Source organism: Mauremys mutica, chromosome 2 (assembly GCF_020497125.1).
Source record: "Mauremys mutica isolate MM-2020 ecotype Southern chromosome 2, ASM2049712v1, whole genome shotgun sequence".
In the NCBI taxonomy this organism is placed as follows: domain Eukaryota; kingdom Metazoa; phylum Chordata; order Testudines; family Geoemydidae; genus Mauremys; species Mauremys mutica.
Genome location: NC_059073.1, coordinates 38,066,972 through 38,088,209, shown reverse-complemented (window position 1 = coordinate 38,088,209; position 21,238 = coordinate 38,066,972). Strand labels below are relative to the sequence as shown.

General features: G+C 38.6%; 1 protein-coding gene across 18 annotated transcripts in view; it reads left to right on the top strand.

Annotated features, from left to right (window-relative positions):
• Positions 1 to 21,238, top strand: part of RIMS2 (regulating synaptic membrane exocytosis 2) — a 799,605-nt gene that overhangs the window by 576,793 nt on the left and 201,574 nt on the right. For 17 of the 18 annotated variants that reach the window (XM_045004549.1, XM_045004555.1, XM_045004557.1 and 14 more), the window contains 5 exons: positions 2,327 to 2,389; positions 7,898 to 7,972; positions 9,861 to 9,938; positions 11,539 to 11,718; positions 12,822 to 12,931. In XM_045004549.1, coding sequence (XP_044860484.1) covers positions 2,327 to 2,389; positions 7,898 to 7,972; positions 9,861 to 9,938; positions 11,539 to 11,718; positions 12,822 to 12,931 — 506 coding nt within the window. The remainder of the gene's footprint in view (positions 1 to 2,326; positions 2,390 to 7,897; positions 7,973 to 9,860; positions 9,939 to 11,538; positions 11,719 to 12,821; positions 12,932 to 21,238) is intronic. The other variant, XM_045004559.1, reaches the window with a different exon arrangement.

The window sequence follows — 21,238 nt, the reverse complement described above, 5'->3', positions numbered from 1 at the left end:
CACGGTTCACCATTCCAGGCCACCAGGGACTGCGGGAAGCGGCGGCCAGTACATCCCTTGGCCCCATGCCACTTCCCACAGCCCCATTGGCCTGGACTGGTGAACTGCCAGCGGATTTCCCTGATGGGCTGCGTGACAAAAGTTGCCAATCTGTGATCCAGAAGCTGGTGGGTTCTGTGTAAGTTGCCTCATCCAAGTCTTGGTCCTGGCCAGATACTACATAACCCCATCAACTGCTCTAGCCAAGTTTGATATGAAATGGAGATGAACTGCTGAGTGACATCCACATAGTAAAGATGCAAGTTAAGTCCATTCCACTTCATTTTCTTCCCTTAACTACCTAATATACACATTGATCAGGAAGGGAGACAGCAGAATTGTGTGATACCCCACATGAGATTGCTCCAATTCTACACCCTGAGACCTCAGAGGAAAGAACTGTGTTACTCAAGAACTACTCCATTCATTCTTGCCATGTTTTGCAATAGTTTCAGCAAATACCTTGTGCTCAACAGTATCAAAATCACTAAGAAGTTCAGCATGGACACTTGGTCTGGGATTTTCAATTGAGCCCAGAGAAATTAGGCATCCAACTCCCTTTGGTTTTCAAGGATCCCATAGACTTCTTTGAAAATCCCAGTCCTGGTTCTTGTTCACCATCTTCAGAAGATCACTGATCCATGAAACCACTGTAGTCTCAATGCTTCATACCCAGGCCACTTGCAGGAGATCTGAGGATTCCATGTAGTACCAAAGTTGATGTGCATCACCATCTCTCAATCCAGAGTTATGTGAATTGCACGTTTCCAGAGTTTTAGGGTAATGAATGGTAAGAAGATTGTCATGTGGTTTTTGGAAGAAGGACAGGTATTTAACTTAGAGGTTGTGAGTCCATCTGCCCAGAGTCTCTTTTTCCAATTCTGCTTCCATTCAAACATAACAGTAGCGATGCGCAACTCAGCCCTGCAGCGCTTCCTGCTGGTCCGGTATGGGAATTAGCTTTCCAGCCTTGGAGCACCCTCTGCAGGCCAATGTGTCACTGGCCCTGTGTCCCTCCCAGACCCCGGGTACCCCTCTCCCTTGGGTGCTGCTCCCTGGCAGTACCCCACTCTCTGGGCTCCCCTCCCAGGAGAATCCCCACCCTCTATCCCCACCTTGCCTCAGTGTTCACTGCCAGTCCTCATCTAGCCCCTGCACTCTGGAGCAGACTGCAGTCCATATTGCTCATCATTGGTGGGAGGGGGGGGGGGTTGAACCTGCTGCCTTCACCCACCCCCGGGCTGCACCACTGCAACCCCAGTACCTTTTCAGGCCTTTGGCTAGGCCTGCAGCCTGGGGTTTTCCAGGTGGGAGCTCCTCAGCTCCCTTGCCCCATTCCCCAGAACTGCTCTACTCTGGTACCTTACTCAAGTCCCAGGCATCCAGGCCCTTCTCTCTCTATGCCTAGAGAGAGACTGCCTCTGCTCCCGGCCCACAGACTCTTTATAGGGCCAGCTGTGGCCTGATTGGGGTGTGGCCCAGCTGTGGCTACTTCCCCAATGAGCCCAGGTTTTCCCCTACCACAGCCCTCTCCCAGGGCTGTTTTAAGCCCTTCAGGGCAGGAGGGGGGATGGCCACCCCACTACAATAACCTTTATACAAACCGCTTGATGTTGTTTTTGACTGATGTTGCTGATGTCATATTACACGTGTTTAAATCATTTAGCTCATCTAGAGCAGTGCAGAGTAATAATGATTGTCATTTCATTGATTTTTCATTGTGGGGGCTTAATGAAACGCAACACCCCCCTCCGCCTCCCTCCAAAACAAATAAAAAATCCCACCCAAAAAAATCGTCAATAGATAACAGTAAACAGCATTTTTAAAAATGCTTTACTTTTTAGAGGTGTTTTTAGGACATAGGTAAAGAAAATGGTTTGGCTTACAGTATATGGCTTTTAAGTTTGACACTATCCCTCTATGGTCTAATCTTAAAAGTATTCCACAAAGACTTAAAGGCAATGGAAATATTGCATGCGAAAGCATTGAAGGATCAAACCTTAAAGAAAGAAGTTAATAGTTAGGCAAACTTGCTGAAAATGATAGAATTCACTTACTGAAATATGTTGAGAATTAGATCTGGAAAAAGTATACATAACTGTTGCCAGAAAGCAGCTGTTTTTCCTGATACCTCTTAGCAAAGAAGAGGAAATGCAGAAAACATATTGGAAGCAATTGAAAAAAATCTCCAGATTAGTGAGAAGCAAATATGACACATGAATTATAGTATTTTTAATATTACCTATATTTATTTATAACACCTCTTTATTTTAACTGCATTGTAAAGGTGGTACAATGGTGCAAGTTCATGGGCAGATCATGTAGTCAATGGTTCAGCTGAAAACTATGGGTAAGTAAAGAGTGTAATGTTACCAAATATGTGTTCCTAATCTGCTTGTAGAGTTGACTAATTGTAGTAACAAATTTTATTTCTGACATCATGTAAATCATCCTCCATTTCTTTCTCCACTGATCCCAGAAAAGGCATATTTGTTGGCTTGTCTCTATACAAGGTTTCTATTATGAGGATAGAAAGAACAGTGATGATGCTTGAACTACTTTATGTGAATCTTTTCAATATGTCGGGTTGTTCTTGAGAAAAAGGATTATGGTGGACAAAGGACACATACAATTTGGAACAAGATAAATTTAAGTCCAGTACTGAATTTAGCTTAAAGAAATTGGACCTGATCCTACCAGCTCTTACTGCAGTGAGCATCCCCATTGGGGGCTTGTTGAGTGGGATCTTGGGGGATCAAGTGCGATGCGGTCAGTTCTGAAGTCTTTACTCTCATTGATTTACTGGGAATTTTTCTGTAGTGAGGGCTGGTTAAGGTCTTCATCAGTGGACCTGCAGTGTTCTTTCCTTTTCTTTAACAATAATTTTATGTAAAAATGCCTTACATTTATTTTAGGATAAATACGAATTCATTATATAAAAATAATAACCACTTATCTGTCTCTGTCCTATAATATTTTAAATCTCAAAAATGTGTTTTAAATTACACAAAATAAAGCCTGTAAATATAAATGGATATTTGAAATGCTACATGTATTGTGCCAATTTTTCAACTATAAAGTAGTGTAGAAAAATTCCATAACCATTGAAAGAGTAAAAAGTTATATTTTCATTTTGTTTCTTTAGTAACATTATTTGTGTCTCTAGTATGGAAATGGTGTATTTATTCATTTTTCTATAGCGGCAGAAAGTAGACATTTAACTTTGCAGAAATATTTAGTCAAATGTATGTTTGCCTGTATAAAACAGATGAACAAGTCTCAAGCTGTGCTGATCTGATTATTATAGACTGTACAAGTGTGAATGATTGACCATGTATATTGAAAGAAATTGTAGATACGTGATCACTTATTTTAATATCTTTAGGATTAAAGATTTAACTAAAATAGTAATTTGTATTTGCTTTGTGTGTTCCAGTGTTAATGAGAATTTTTTGTTAGCCATCTAGTCTGGCATCCTTGTATATCACAGGCCACCAACATCACTCACCCAGAGAATTATGACAAAAGTAAAAAAAAAATTAATCAGTGTTCCTGCTCTGCAGCTATGTTTGTAACAGACTTTTGGCTGTGCCCCAGAGCAACATCATCCAACGTCCTTTCCTGTCCCTTTTCTTTCTGTGCACTCACCTGCCTGCTGACTTTTCAATTTCAGTTTAACTGGTAATGGGGAACATCCTCTTGCAGAGCCTGGGGTAGAGCATGCATGTGAGCTCCTCCTGAAACAGTGCATGAGCCATGCAAATGAGATTAAAAAATGAATGCTTTTTATTATCTTTTTCTGTTCTAGATATATAAGATATTCCTTCTGACGGTATTAGGTACAAAATGTTCCACTGATTATTTGTTTTCCAATTTGACAGTTTCCCGTCAATACAAGATTCCATCAGCACATCTGTAATTAAGTGATCTATCAGTAGTTGTAGTATAAAAATATATTTGTATTGAAAATTGAGGTAGCAGGTCCTAGCTCCGTCTTGTTTTTTTTTAAACTCCAAATTAGAAAAAATATTAATTTGGTCCATTTAAACTAATGCTATGGAGTGCAAAAAAAAAAAAGTTGAAAGTCTAAGCCATTTTGTTGCACTAGAAACTTAGAATACCTTTATTATTTATCTGATCTTTTTAGGCTCAGCTCATAATAGAGGTTAATATGGTAAGGTATCAGAGGAAAAAATAACCAAAGTTTGTAATTCAAGAAACAGTTTGTGTTGGTACCCTGTGTACCAATTTTAATTAAGATCAGCACAGCTGTTACAAAAAAAGCAAAAATTGGTTTGGGGAAGCTATGGTTCAATTTGACATTTAACCAGACCATTAAGAATATTTTGAATATTTTAAAAATCCTTAATTATGCAAAATTTTCAAATAATGAAATTAATTACATTATTATGAGAGGAATTAAATAAGGGATTAATTCCATGGACTTTGGGCCAAATCTTGACCTTTTTTAAAGTCAATGGCAACACTCCCATTGATTTCAGTGGAGCCAGATTTACACCCTGCAAGTGGTCCCATTGACATATGGCACTACGGCCTGGTGCATAAAGTTAAGCAGATACATAAATCTTTCCAGAATCAAAGCCTTTCTGTGGACTCTTACAATTATAATTAAAGATCTCCCAGGGTATCAGTCTTTTAAAGCAAATTACTAGTGAAAAATAAAGGAAAATTAAATCAGAAATTGTGTTATTAGTAGCATATAAGATTTGGAACAAAACCCCAGAAATTCAGAGCAGAGGCTGAACCTTTGTCACTAACTATTGTAGGCTGAATTATATGTCATGTATTTCATCCAAATGTAGTGTTCAACCCTGAAAGGTTCTGTGCACTCAAACCCAGTCCAGCAAAACACTCACGTTTAATTCTGAGTCTGAGATGGTCCCATTGACATCAGTGGGAATACTCATGTAGTTAAGTGTTTTGCTGGGTTGGACTAGAGTTTTCAGCGCCTTTAAGGAATTGAGCCCTTATTGGGCATTGTTTCTGTTTGTATTGCCTGATATAGCCCTTGCTTCTCATTCATTAAATTACATGGTCAGTAGGGAATTTTGAAAATTGCTACTGTGCATATACATCTTTCCATTTTAAGGTGCCATTTTAATTAAATATTTCAGAGCTTTCCAGTGAGTGGGTGAATTTATGTATACACTGAATTACCTAGGGGAAAATATCATTTTAAACATATAATGTAAGACTTCATTCTGGTTTTTCATGTTTGAATAATTTTAGTATTTCTATTAACAGTGATGGAGGTTTAGTATACTCAGTTGTAGGGAATGGGCTGTGGGAGAGGAGAAGGCAGCAGAAGAGAAGCGAGATTAGAGGGAGAGAGCCAAAAGTGGTTGTTGAGATACAAAGCACCGCTGAAAGACAGTTGTGTTTCTGTAGGTGGTGGGAGGAGGGAGAAGAGGTCCCATGAATACAAGAAACCTGGGGTGTTTTTTTTTTAAATTAATATATTCAAAATGATAGCAAAAGGGTGTTTACATTTGTTCATATTCACATAGTGAAAGGATACCTTGCATAAATGTCCAACCACTCAAATTGGTTTTTCAAAGATTTTTGTATTAAAATTTAAAATTAAGGAGCCATACTGAAATAAAAATAAGTCAAGCCATGCCATTGTATGCATGCAGAGGTCCCTGTACCATGTGGGATTGGTATGCTAATTTTTTGAGAAATAATCTTAGGGCTTGTCCACACATAGACATAGTGCATGGCAAGATGGGGTGTAAATCTACTGTGCAGTAGCCTGCTGAGTACTAACTGGCGCTGTGGACCCCACTAGTGTGCGCTAAAAGTTCTGTAGTGCACTCTGACCTTCTGCTGTCAGAGTCCACTACAGAACTGCTAGGGCTTGTCTTCACTGCAACAGTTAGCTTGAGTTAGTACACTCAGGTTACTGCACTCAAGATATGGTCGCTTGAATGAGAGGGACCACACTTCAAAACAGCACTGGAGTTACACATTGATTTGATTAGTGGCACAGTGATTGGATTAGCAGAGTGATTGGATTAGCTGCTGCTGAGTTGTTGTAATTTGAGCTGTTGCATCCTCGCCGCATTAATAGCTGGAGCATCAGCATCACTCAGGCTTCAACCTACCCACTCCTGACAGGACAGCTAGCTCAAGGTGAGTAGTATAGACATACTCTAAAAGTGGAAAGTGGGATCCTTTAAATTAAGCAAACAATGTCATCACCTCATGGTGCTGTGTCTGCTTTCATTTAAAGTTGTATTAAATATGATCTGTGACAACTGAAGATTTATTAGAAAGATTTATTAATAATTAGAAAGTCCTGAATCCCTTTTCTGAACAGTACACACTCTACTTGTACCAAGTCTTGGATGTTAGTGAGTTTTTTTTTAAATATTTAAACTGAGATATAATGTAAGGAAAAGCTATTCAGGTAACTTTTAGAAGTATTTTAAAAATGTATTAGTTATTTTTTCTCTTTTCTTCCAAGGCCTATGTTGTTGAACTCATGGTATTATTATGAGCTGGGTAAAACCTTGCAATGGGTTAAAACTTCATTCAAACTGATGTGTGAATGCGCCCTTCATTTAAGATAGTTGTAAGAGATATTTAAGGGGCCAAACCTAAAACAAGGTCAAATAGAGTGTGCCTGGAAACCAGCACCAGTTGAGTGGGAGATTCCACTTGGTATTATGATCAAATATGTGGATGTGTGTGAGGGAAAGCAGAACACACGCACGCTGAGAACAGATGAGAACAGAGAAAGAGAAAGAGTCAAAAAGCAAGCAAGTCCAGCAGGAGCCTGTGAGCACAGGGTGACCATGGGAAAAGTTAGAGAGAGAGATTCTTGGCATGTTGGCTTAAAGAGGCTTGGGGCTGTAAACTGAGAAACTGCTTCTCTTTCTTTTGGTTCCTCATTCATTTGTTGAAGGAGGACTTTGTATAGTCCTTATAAATAAACAAGATTGCATCAAAGAATACTAAGGTGACCAGATGTCCCGATTTTGGGGTCTTTTTCTTATATAGGCTCCTATTACCCACACCCCCGTCCCAATTTTTCACACTTGCTGTATGGTCACTCTAAAGAATACCAGTCTTCATTAATTTCTGCTTCCAAGGAGAATGTCCCCAAGGCCCTGAAATTTGACTATCCGCTCAGGTCAAAGATGGGCAACAGAATTAAGCGAATTGGCATTATAGGAAGAAAAAATAGGAAAAAATGGACCAAATCAGTTTTTAAAAACTTCTTAAAATATTTCTGTAATAGTAGTTCTAACATTAACAGATGACATGAGACCGTGGTGTGGCATAAAGGTTTTGTTGGCGCTTGCTTGGAATGACTAGTGTAATTCACTTATGGCATTGTTCATATGTAATGCAACCATCCCAAACTGATGTCAATGAAGAGTCAGATAATGAGTGTAGTTCTACTGAAAATTTTTATATTATATCATTACTTATTCTCTATATAGTTATAACACACACAATATTATATGCCATATAATATTTGATTGACTATTCATATACATTACTTTATTTATATTTTATTTTCTAGAGTAGATGCAAGCATTGAACTCTTTTCTGCACTAAATACTATACCAGAACATACTTTTATATTATGTTAAGCTTCTTTATACTTATTTGATTATGATCCTCATAAAAATGAAATTAACCTGCAGCTTCTAACTAGCTACAGTATTTCTCTATCTCTGTGCTGTTACAACGAACTGCTTCTTCACATCTTCACACACTTCCTGTTACAACATTCATGACTCAATGGTTATTACTAGAAATCTCACTTTTTGCAGACATGCTTATTTATGTTATGCTAACAGAGGATCTTGTGTCTGTGACTAAACAGCAGAGTTCCTATAGATAGTAGAAGAACAGCATATCCAAGGATTGAAATCCAGCAACCTTCCACGGACACTGACAGGTATCCCATTGGATAATAGCTGGCCTATTCTTGAAGTAGTGACTATTAGATATTGTACCTTTTGTATTTCTCTTGTTATTTGCTAAGTGTTTCTAGAAGTAGTGAAAGCCTGATATGATCACAAAAGTTGCATTAAAACCCTTCCATAGTGTACATTTATACTTCTTTTTCTTCAGTTCTTTGTTACAAGGACATATTAACTACTTTTGAAATTTTAACAAACTGATTTTAACTGGCCTACTACTATAACCTACTTTTTATGTATTGTGCACAGTAAAATTAATATTGCACATGAGATGGCAGCTAAAATATGGGAAGAACGTCCAATCATTTTGGGAAATAGTGAGATGTCTGTGTGCATGCACTGACAGCTTTTATGATTATACACTGTTGTTTGCCTCCTAAAAGTCCTTCTGTACAAATGCACTTGGATAAGTTACTATTTATTCATTTGATGAAGATTCTCCTTTTTACTTGTTAAGAAAAGTAACATTCATTTTTGAATAATTAAAAATTAGAAACGGTAACTTTCTGTATCGAAAAAACTATTAACTTTGGACATTCCCAGAATATGAGCATGAACCAATGCACATAAGTTAGTAGTTAACTCAAGGCATTGTAACCCTTCAAGTTAGATGCTAGTGAACAGAATTTACAATTATTACTGTATACTAGGGGTGACTTTCCTTATAACATCTTGGTAATTCTAAATTTTGGCCTTTTAAAGTGTTTATTTTAAACTTAGAATAGCCAGAGTGCTGTTCTACATGGTGCCTTACAGAAAGCTGAAACTTTGTCAATGTGATAGATATGCTTGGTTAAGATGTAAACACCTACTGATCCATTCTTCTATCAGTGTGTGGGAGAATTATATGCACAAATCTCCCACACGCTGATAAGAGAATAGACCACCTAAAGTGAATGCTCTTTGCCAGTAGAGACAGAAGGATGGTGAAGTAGGTAGTACTAAAGGAGAAGTGGGAGGCCATACTGACATTTCATTAGATTTAAAAAAGAAAACCTTTGCACAAAGTCTATTGGTAATGCAAAGGAGTTTCAAAACACTTTAAGTAATACTGTGGGTGTTGGATAGCTTTAACTTTGACTATCTATTTTTCCCCTTTAAAATGGCTTTCAGTAGTTCATATGCAATAAATTATATTCATATTGGATAGGATTTTCAAAAGCACCTTAGTTACTCAGGCACTCATGTCCCACTGAAAGTCAATTGACAGTAGGACTTACGCCCCTAAGTCACTTAGGGGTTTTAAAAAATTTCATCCATCCACTGTTATGGCCAGATTGTGACCAATACAACCATATATTATAGGTGATGTGGAGCTGCATTTCTGCAGCTGGTTCTTTGGTTGGCATTGTATCTCTTCTGCAGATTACAGCATGTGCACCCCTTCTGAAGAGGGTGCAAGGACCAGGCACTGCCTGATCCCAGACATCAAACCCAACTCCTACAGTGGGCAGAGATTGCCTCTTTTACAGAGATGAGCACGGAAGCAGCACTAGTGCTACAAGAGTTTTCTCACTCCCTTAGTATAAGAACTCCTGTTGTGCTTGGCCCCATTGTGGAAGGCAGAAGGAAGAGAGAGAGATGTTCCTTGTGCCAACTCCTTCTCTTTCCCACCTGCACAAGGACTAGGCACAGTCTGGCTTCAGTCATGCACTGTTTTTATAATTCAGGTCTAGGGGGGAATTGCTTTCTTCAGAATTTATTTCTGTAACCAAAGAAAGCTTATTTTTTCACCACCATGTGGATGCTTGACTCCTTTACTCATTTGTAGCACTGAAACCCTTCTTTAAATGGTTATCTAAGCTAAGCAACATCTATTACAAAGCTAAGGTTACACTTCTTTGTTTATCCACAATGTTAAAGAAGCGAGACAGTGGATGTTTTGGCTGATCAAGCTTCCCATTCAGAAACAGAATTGATAGAGCCAGAAGAAGACATGAGGTAATCTTTGTGGTTTTGTGCCAGGCTAGTTTTACTTCTCCCCTGATTGTCAGTGCCTTCAGTTTATAGTTACCATTATGTGTCTCATTGTGGTGTGTTTTGTTTGTTGGGAGCTTTAGAAGTAGGGTAATGGTGACTGGCATTATTCTGGACCTGTCTGGGGGAATTTCATTTTGTTTTCTATGAATTCAATTATACCTTATGGAAGGTGCGAACAGACATTCATTTTAATGACCCTTTTATCAAAGCACTCGGCAAAGTTAGCAGCCCTAGAGAAAACTTTGCTCTGCCTCAGTACAGTCTTTTATAAAAATAATGCTGTTAATAACATAAGACTCTTCATAATGAGGCTGCCTGCAGTCTCTCTCTCTATTTAAAATACTAATTAAAACTTGACTTTTTGTTACATTTAATCACCATCCAGTCACTCTTCTTATTAACTATCTTCATTGTAAAATACAGGACTTAGCTGTAGGAAGAGCCTTAAAAGGTACTATTAGGTTAAGAGTTTGTAATTCTGTCGAGATTCCATCAACTCCATTGGAGGTGTGTGAGGTACAAATGATTACAGATTCAGCCCAACTAATATGTACAACCTAGTTTTAAAATTTAAAATAGATGTGTATAATTAAGGAAGTTGCTAGCCAACTTTTTCCCCTTTGTATTTCTCTTTGCAAGCAAAAGGATCAGACAATGACCTGAGACAGAAAAGTACTATAGAAATCCAGTAATTATTTCAGTACAAATGAAGATGAACCCCACAAATTATTTTGCACTATATCTTAATTTAGTCAGCTGTTTTGGAACCTCTTATTTTCTTTTGCCCATCTTTTCCTTTCACGTCTCAATTTTTTCCTCTTTCTGTCATTACATTGGCACCATACATTAGATCAAGAAAACAGGAAGATAACTTTTACCAGAGACAAATCTTATGTTACCCTATGGGACATCTGAATGTGTACTTTGATAGTGGTACTAGAGGTCTCTATTAACCAGAACATTGAGTACTCTAGCTTTATGAAGCCATCCTTAATGCATGGCCTATATATTAACAGATGTCCTTTGCTTCTGAAGTTAACTCTTACAGCTGACATCAACATACTGTAATTAGATCAGATATAGCTTGTAAATATTTACTATGGGCCTTATCCTGCAAACCCTTGTTCATATGAGTAGTGCTAATGAAGCTAATGTAATCAGTAAGAACTACTTATATGAGCGAGAATGCAGAACCAGGCAATTTATTAACATCAACTAGGCTTAATATTCTCTAATCAAATCACTTTTTCCTTCAATGTTTGGTGTACTGGTGTAGTTGGTTAACAAAATAATAGTGTTTTACTGAGAAATTGCCTGGAAACAGATTATAGCATGGAAAGTCATTATTGAGACACAGAAAACATTTTAGCCCATTTATCCAGAGTTTTGGATAAGAGACTGCATACATCTATAAATACTGTATGTTATCAAGAAGCGAACTCAGAAAAGTTACCAAAATGTATTTAACAATGATTTTTCTCCAAATCAATCCCAAGCATCATATTTTATAACTAACAGAACAGTTAAGGTCAACTGAGCTGCTTTTTGACTAACATTACAGGAATTGTGAAGCACCAGATAGACAGCCATATCAAAGATCCAGATCAACAGAACAGCGTCCTGTGCTAGAGCGGACCAACTCCCGCTCCCGATCCACAGAGCGTCCTGACTCAAACCTCATGAGGTCGATGCCTTCATTAATGACTGGAAGATCTGCCCCTCCTTCACCTGCCTTATCGAGGTGAAACAGACAAATCAATCAGACTAATTCCCTTTGCCCCACCAACTCACATTTTATTTTCCCAGTAGCTAATTGGTATCGCCTTCCATCTTTGGCTGATCACTAGTAGCAGTAGATACTAACCCTGTCAGTGCCAACACACTACTTATATTCTCTTGTGGATATAATGGTGTGGCTGCCATTGTAATTTGTTTACTAACGTATTTAACTACATTTGTTTTGTGATTTCTCATTTATCAGGAATCCCGGGTGATTTCCCACATAAAGCACCTCATAACTATCATGTTCTTCTCTTGCAGAATGAGAAATTGTTTGTGTTCATCAGACATCGCTTATGGAACAACCATCATAACAACATTAAATGAAACTATTTTTTAAAAAAAGTTTCTTTAAATGGATTGTACTAACATTGTGTATTAACCACTGTTTTCTCTGACTACATTTTACTGTGCCATAGTCTGTTTTGTTCCCGTTTAAGTACATTATATTACTACTGATGAAGAATTTTGCCAATTTATGTAAACTCCCTTTAGTGCAACTACAGTAAAGAAAATACGACTATATGTGCAGCCAGTTTGGTCGAGTAGGAAGTTGAATAAACCATCACCTCACTTTAGGATTGTAAAATATATTTCTTGGCTTTCTGATAGTGAAAGCTAATTATATCAAGAACCAAATCATGATGTCATTTCTCACTATTTTACTTCATTTTTACTTAGTCCAACCCAAAGCTTAACTGAATATAATGTAATAAGGATCTTAGCGTGTGGCCCCTAGATGGTTTTATATGTATGTGTGTATATAATAAAAGTGCACATGCACTTACATGAATACATACACACACACAGAAAATATGCAGAGTCAGCTACACAAATACATTACGTGTCAATATTTAGCCTTATTTTGGCTTTTTTCTTCAGATAGAGTTTTCTCTGTTTAATTGTCAGTTAGTCCTTCTATGAAAAAAGACAGCAGTACCATTACAGTACCTCAAAGGTCCTAAGTGCACCAACATTTTCTTAGTCATTGTATTAGCTCTGTAGGTACCTAAGGATGAATGTGACTTTAAAAGGGCATGTTTTGTTTTGATGTGTGTTCTGTAGGTCACATCCTCGAACTGGGTCTGTCCATACAAGCCCATCAAGTACTCCAGTAGCAGGACGAAGGGGCAGGCAGTTACCGCAGCTCCCACCAAAGGGGACATTGGAAAGAAGTAAGTGATTTTTTTTTGTGACTTCAGAATTGTTTGTGGATTGCTAAGATGAAGGGGGGATTGGTTATTATTTACTGCCTTTTTTGGAATTAAAACCTAAAGGTTTGAGTTTTTCCTGTGTAGAACCAGTATTTGCCAATAGTTTTGTGTTTTGTACCATCCACCATTTCTTTCAAAGTCAGTCTAACATCTACTGCCACATGAATTAAACTAATCTATATCATCAAAACAATTCAATAAACAGAGACAAAGTGGACTATGCATTGACTCAATTCTGTTCCCATTGAAGTTGATGGACATTTTGCACTGACTTCAACAGAAGCAGAAGGTCCTATATCAGTTGTTTTGCATTTTGTTGATAAAACTCTGGTGTAATGAATGTGTTTCATAAAATGTCAAATCTTGAAAGGTTCTGAGTGCCCACTGTCTTCCCTGGTGTTGAGAATGTAGCATCCTTTCTAGGATCAGGATCAGTGTGTGGTAGAATAGTAGTACAAAGCTCCTATGCTAACAACAATAAAGGAAAAATCTCACAAGTACAAAGGACGATTAGCTCATGCATAAATATAGATATCACTCTTGACACAGAAGGAACAGGAAAAAGGTCATCATCTTTAACAACAAAAATAAATACCAGCAAGATGCTTGGTGATGCATACTTCATGGATACTGTCAATACTGTTCCTCTGAATGCCTCATGAAAGCATTGTTCAGTAGACAAAACATTTTCAGGAATCTTCAAAATCATACGAATAAAACTACATTTTTGGCATCAAATATATTTTCAGCTTTTCTATTGATAATATATAGACGTGCTTTGCAAAATCAGTCTAAATGCACATGCACTCTCTTTTTTTTCTCCTTATGAAGACGTGTGTTATACCTTTTGTAAAAGTGCTGTTGTTTTTAACCCCTATTCTTTGGTTCCCTTTTTTGTTTTATTTTTATTCTACCTAGACAATGGAGACAAGGAGATAGAACCTTATGAAGGTCTGTACATAAAGGAGGGTTTGTTTTCTGCTTGAAAGTCTTTTTGGGAGGCTGTATAAGCAAAAATAAACCCAACTGCAATTGATGTTTCTTGATTGCATAGACTGTTATTAGGTGGAAGAATTTGTGTGATAATTATTCACTCATGTATTTTGTAGTTCATAAATTGTACAGTGGTCAGCCCTAAAAATGTAGAATTTTGCTTTAGATAACTATCTAAATATGGTCACAATTGAGCAAAGTAATTAAGCATGTGCCTAACTTTAAGCACATAAGTAGTCACATTGCATTAAATAAAACCACTTCATGTGCTTAAAGTTAGACACATGCTTTAGTACCTTACAGAATCAGACTGTATATGATTTCTTAGATAGTATAGGAAATATTTAGGCCTGATCTTGCACAAACGTACATGAGTTGTCCTACTGAAGTCAATTGGACTACTCATGTGCATGAAGTTAAACACATGTATTACTGTTTGCAGTATCAAGATCTTAGGCGTGTATTCAAATTTAAGGACTACAGTAGTCCTATTAATTTCAATTGGGCTTCTCAGTGTGCTTAATGTTAAGCCTGTACATACATCTTTATGGGACTGGGGCATTAGTGTTCACCCCAAGTACACATGTAACATTATTTTGTTGTCTAAAACAATTGCTGAATTTTAAGTCACACCCATTGGACCAAGAAGTAAAAATTCCCTGAATCAAGGTAGTCTTAAAACAAAAAGCGATAAGAATTTTGCTAAAAATTAATCTCCACACAGAAGTGAAAAATATTTCATAGAATTAATGCCAGCTTTGATACTCAATTTGCTTCATGACAAACCAGAAGATATCAATTGCAGTCCTTTTTTATGTCACTGAGGGTCTATACGTATCTGTCTCAACAGATTTTTTATTTAGTGTTTATGGTGTTTATTTCAATTTTGGAATCAGACTCTCTAGATCATTACCCTAGTGTGTACTTTTCTGCAGTATCTTTTGTGTTGTGCAAATGCTTATATCACAGTTGAATGTAGTCTAGCTTTGCGAGGAGATAATATACTAACATGATGTCTGTGCCATTGTTCACTATGTTTGTATGTTCTATCCTTTTTCCCAACCCTTTGTCTGTGTTATCTATTTAGATTGTAAGCTTTTGCAGCTGAGGCTGGCGATTACTCTGAGTTTGTACAGGGCCTACTACAATGGGGCCCTGTACTCAGTCAGCTCCTGGGCACTACCATGATAAATACATTTTTAAAGATTATAATATTTGTTTATGAGAAATCTAGAGTTGTTGGCTGTACTGATATATGAGACACTGCACTGATGGTTTCAAAGGATGAAGCGGTATTTTGTTATTATGAACATCAATCTAAAAAGTAAATTTTTCTGAAGATTTGGGTTACAGAGAACTGTAAAGTACATAGATATTGGAGTTTAATATACAATCAAAATATGATCATACATTCAGGCCACAATGGCTAGACCTGTGGCATTTTAAATTTTGTATATATATTTTTTTTCTATAAGATGTGAAGAAAAAGTACAAATGTAATTAAAGGAAATATGTAGAATAAATATAAATATTTTACTTTTATATACCCTAGCTTATCTGCCATAACCTTCAGCTATGCAATCTTTGTCTCAATATTCTACATAGTTTTTTTAATGTGGTAATTCAGGAGCCAGGTAACTCCATTTTGTGACTCGTTTTATGCAGTTACTGGTAAGTAACCTCTGACTGCGATTCAATGAAACTATGCTGTCATTCTGTGTGGCTTGATTGCAAAGGAAGATTGCATTTTACAAAAAAAAATGGATATAATTTTAAGTATGTGGATTATGTCCTAAATATTGCTGTTGTTACAACAACAACAAAAGCATGCAAGATTCTGATGATGATCAGACTGAAAACCAGTGGAACCCAGAACATTGACCACAATGGAAGAGTTATTTAATTAATAAATAATTAACAAAACTGAGTAGAACATTGAGAGAAAAAGAACAGCATTAAAGGCAATAGCAAGTAAAACTGAAAGTTGTCAGGAATTCTGCAGATTATTATTTATCATTATAAGTAGTGCGATAGGTACGCAGAGACCTCAGTCAGGCTCAGATGCCCGTGCTAAGTATTGTACTAACACATGCTAAGAATTGGTCTGTAAAAGTAAGGTAAATGTGGCTAGAAACAGGGCAAACTTTCCCATGATTTAAAGAAAATGACTGTAAAATATAGGATTGAGTACTGTATGTGGAATATGCTGTATTATATAACTGCCTTGCATTTTAAAATCCAACATTTTAGCTTTGACCAGTTGAAGTTCAGATGTTAATGTAACAAAAGAGATAATTTAAAATGTATCAGAGGGTAACAAACAGGAGTTAGTCCATGTCATCTCTGTATTTTACTAGAAGGAAAGAGGTTTAAAAAAAAGAGCATGTTCTGTACTCATTTCAGGGTCAGACACTTATTACACATGTCTGAAAGAAAAATAGTAAAAGTGCTGTGATTCTAGGTGGGAACAAATGAGCTATTCACAGCTCCCCAATCTGGGTCCCCTTTTGTTGTAGCTGAGAACTCAGCTTTTAGTGTGGAACAGCCTGAAAGCTTGCTTTAAACTATGGTGACTACGTGTGGCAGCCAGAGGCCGGTCCATTCTCAAGAGCATAGTAGGGAATCGGCAGTTGGCTAGACCTGCCACATTTATGACCTCTTTGTGTTGATGAACCAGTACAAAAGCGTTGTACTGCAGTGAAGTGTCTAGATCTAGAAGGTGGTTTGTTTGTGTGCTTTTTAAGTATATAATATTTCAAGGGCATTTTCAGACTAGAAAACACTATTTTTTATGTTGGAGCCTTTCTCATTTTTAGGCATATTCTCAATATTTTGTTCTGGGCTTTAGCTACACAACTCCTTTTAGCATTAAGTGGAGCTACATAGCTAAAACTGTGTGTACTGAGCTGAAAATACACCTCCTACAATTTTATAATAGTGTTGGAGACATCAAAAGCTTGTTAACAGTGAATGTTTACAACTATTACTAATCTAACAGGAGGAAACTAAGAGGTTTTACTTTATATGTTGCTGAAATGCAAGTCTTGGTTCTACTTGGCTTTGGAACAAGGCTAAATTCAGTAACTGCCTGCAGTCTATATTTTAAATATAAACCCCATGAAATTACTCTTAAAACTATTTCAAATATCGGACTTCTTGACTTCCCATATTTTAGACCTGTCCACTACATTCAATTATAGCAATAAGACTTTCCACTTCAAAAGATTTTGAACTGCTTTGAAGTGATTGATGCTTCACTCATTATTCTCCAAAGAGTCATAAATTATTGATAATCTTCTGTGTTTTAATTTGTAAATAATTATTTATTAAGATCTATACTACATTGAAATTATAATAGAACTGGTAGCAACATCTGTAGTTAAAGTTTCATAATACTTTCTGTTGTAAGATCCCATTTTCAATTGCTAATAATGTCACCAAACTTTAAGTGTTGGGGCACAAATTTTCCATGTTTGCTCTCTGTCTCAGGCTGATTTGCAAAAACTACTGTCCAACTGTTTCTTTGAAGAGCTGTAATCCCTCCATGCTATAGAGCAGGGACTTGAAATTTAGCAGAGGGATAGTGTGAGGGCCAATTCCTTTTTCTGTCCTTATGAAAACCCACTCAGATTTATCCAAGTTCTAAGTCTGTGAGCATCGTCCTTTACATATCTTCAGTATAGCCTTTAGAGCAGGGATACTAAAATGTCTGAACGTTCCATGTGCCTTAAACCTTTTCCAGCCCAACATGAGCTCATTACATGCCAACTGCACTGAGTATATGCCCATCCTCTACTGAACATGCTATGTGTTAAGCATAGTGCAAGAACACCAGATGGGAGATGCAATAGCTTTAGTCCAGGGATCAGCAACTTTGGCACGTGGCCCATCAGGGTAATCCACTGGCAGGCTGGGACAGTTTGTTTACCTGCAGTGTCCAAGGTTCAGCTGATTGCAGCTCCCAATGGCTGTGGTTCACCATTCCAGGCCAATGGGGGCTGTGGGAAGCAGTGGCCAGCACATCTCTCAGCCTGCATGGCTTCCCACAGCCCTCATTGGCCTGGAATGGTGAACTGCCTGAAATCTGATTAGGTTCAACAAGGACAAGTGCAGAGTCCTGCACTCAGGACGGAAGAATCCCATGCACCGCTACAGGCTGGGGTAAGCAGCAGTTCTGCAGAAAATTATCTGGGGATTACAGTGAACAAGAAGCTGGATATGAGTTAGCAGTGTGCCCTTGTTGCCAAGAAGGCTAACAGAATATTGGGCTGTATTAGTAGAAGCATTGCCAGCAGATCGAGGGAAGTGATTATTCCCCTCTACTGAGGCACTGGTGAGGCCACACCTGGAATATTGCATCCAGTTTTGGTCCCCTCATTACAGAAAGGATGTGGACAAATTGGAGAGAGTCCCGAGGAGGGCAACAAAAATGATGAGGAGGTTGGTGCACATGACTTACAAGGAGAGGCAGAGGGAACTGGGATTGTTTAGTCTGCAGAAGAGAAGAGTGAGGGGGGATTTGATAGCAGCCTTCAACTGCCTGAAAGGGGGTTCCAAAGAGGATGGAGCTAGGCTGTTCTCAGTGGTAGCAGATGACGAACAAGAAGCAATGGACTCAAGTTGCAGTGGGGGAGGTCTAGGTTGGATATTAGGAAACACTATTTCACTAGGAGGGTGGTGAAGCACTGGAATGGATTACCTAGGGAGGTTGTGGAATCTCCATCCTTAGAGGTTTTTAAGGCCTGGCTTTACAAAGCTCTGGCTGGAGTGATTTAGTTGGTGTTGGTTCTGCTTTGAGCAGGAGATTGGACTAGATGATCTCTTGAGGTCTCTTCCAACCCTAATATTCTATAATCCTCTAGAGTAGAGGTCTCCTCTAAGTCTGACCTGGAACCAACTTAGACCCAAGCCCACCCAACCTAAGAGGGTCAGGTTGTTTTCTGACCCAATCCTGAGCCTTCCTCCTGAACCTGAGTCAGCTCTACTGCTGCCATCTCATGCCTATGGGATCAGCTCTCCTCCTCCTGCCCATGAGGTGGGCAAAACAGTGGCTGTGTGCCCTGCTTGTGATGTTTGTCACATCCGTCTGCGCTGTGCATGCTGTAGAGTGAGAGGTGCTCTGACTCACCAGCACACTGTCTCCGGAGCACACACAACATAGCAAGGTGGCATTGGCCTGCAGGGTCAGGACACGCAGCTGATGTGGTGAAAACCTCAAAGACAGAAGGAGGGAAGCCAACCCAAGCCTGAGACAGTCCATTTTTTTTCACACCCAACCCAACCCACAAATAGTTGGGTTCTTTTGGGTTCAGGGTGGGTTGCAGGTTCTACTCCAGGCTGGGAATTAAACTCTGAATTCCTGATTCCCAGTATTTCTCTGCTATCAATTAGTTGTATAAACTACTGGCAAAGAGTGTGTTGCATTCCCCTGTAGTGTTGGTTACTACTTTAATTCAGTCTATAGAGGTCTGTGCTATGAACCTAAAGGTGTTGTGTACCCTACTGATGACCAATGATAATCAATATGGGTCCATATGATGGAATTTCTGGTTTTTCAGTTGCTCTTAAAAATAAGGGTGGGGAAAAGAGGGAAATTACCTATAAAGTTGAAAAATAATTTTAAAAGAACATTAAGGTTGCAAAGTCAAATACTCAGAAGTTAGGAAGAAGACATGTTAAGGTTGTTCATGTAACTTTAATTTGTCTTCCTTGCATATATGAACTGTGATACAGCCTTTAATTACATACCATTCTGCCACCCCGTCTCTCCTTGGACAAGTCATTTAGGGCTTGTCTACATATGTAATTATTTCTGATTAACCATTCTTAATTAACTCCATGTGTGGACATTCTCATTCCACATAGAGTTAATCTGGGATAAAGTGCACATCACTGTGGCCCAGTTTATGCCACCTTATTTCCTTGCACTTGCTACCTTGATTATTGCCAGAAGCTCAGAGAGGAGAGTAGCTCAGTTATAATATGCTTCCAGTCTGCTCCTCTGGTAGTGCAACAATGCAATTCCCCTTGCTTGGAACTTGTGACAGCCCACAGTTGAGTCCTGTATTAGTATCCTTGGGTACCAATAACATTCTAGCTCAGTTCTGCAAACCTTTAGTGGAACCAATCTTGTATTTCCACTAACACAGCCATAGCAGACCTAATCCTTCTCCCATTTAAATCAGTTTTTCTGCTGACTACAATGTGCTATTAATCAGGGCCGGCTCTAGGTTTTTTGCCGCCCCAAACAAAAAAAATTTTGGCTGCCCCCCGTCCCAGCCCTGGGCTCCTCCCCGCACCCCCCTGCTGCCCCAGCCCTGGGCTCTCCCCTCCCACCCACACCCTCTGCCGCCCCAGCACTGGGCTTCCCCCTTTCTCCCCCACCAGTGCCCTCCTCCCACCCCCCTGCCGCCCCAGCCCTGGGCTCCCCCCTTCCGCCCCACCAGTGCCCCCCACACACACTTCCTGCTGCCTCAGCCCTGGGCTCTCCCCCACACACACACCTGCACCCTCCTTCTGCTGCAGCCCTGGGTCACTGGTAACTCGCTCCCAGGGCAGGTCATTCAGCAGGAATTTTGGATGTGCACAGAACACAAACAGGATTGGGTCCCATATGGTTACAGAGCTGCGGTAAAGTGGAACAATTTTCAGCTTGTGTGATTGGAGGATATCTGGATGCATATTATAAGACTGTCCTCCATAAATGAGGAAAAGTTGAGGTGCCTTTATTATTCTTTTGATAATGGGTGATAATTGCATATGTCTTAGAAGTTAGTGCCTGGTTCTTGTAATTAATTATGTGTATCATGTATCTCATGATCCCCATGAAAACAGATGAGTTTGCCATATTGTAGTTATTGAAGGATATGATTTTAAATTTCAAGTGCCTGAGTTGAAATATAGCCAATTAAAAGTGAAATACACATTGTATTCAAATGTAATAACTGAACCCATTGGAATGAACTTCTTTTCAGATATTGCTTCAGCATCCCCTTTTGAGGAATTACTTACATGCTACTAAACAAGAGGCATGTAGGATTATGGTCACAATCCATCATTCTACCGGTGAAATTAAACATGTAATTGAGAGGGTTAGCAAAAATTCAGAACAACGAATGGTGAGAGACATTGTTGGGATGGTCCCCCATGGCAACAGGCATTTTTAATCTGGCTTTACAACCAATTGTGGTGATTTGGTGTTTCAAATAGTGTTGGTTCTTTTGTTCCTGGTGCTGACATGCTAGATTCAAAGGAAGATAAAATGGTACCAAAGCC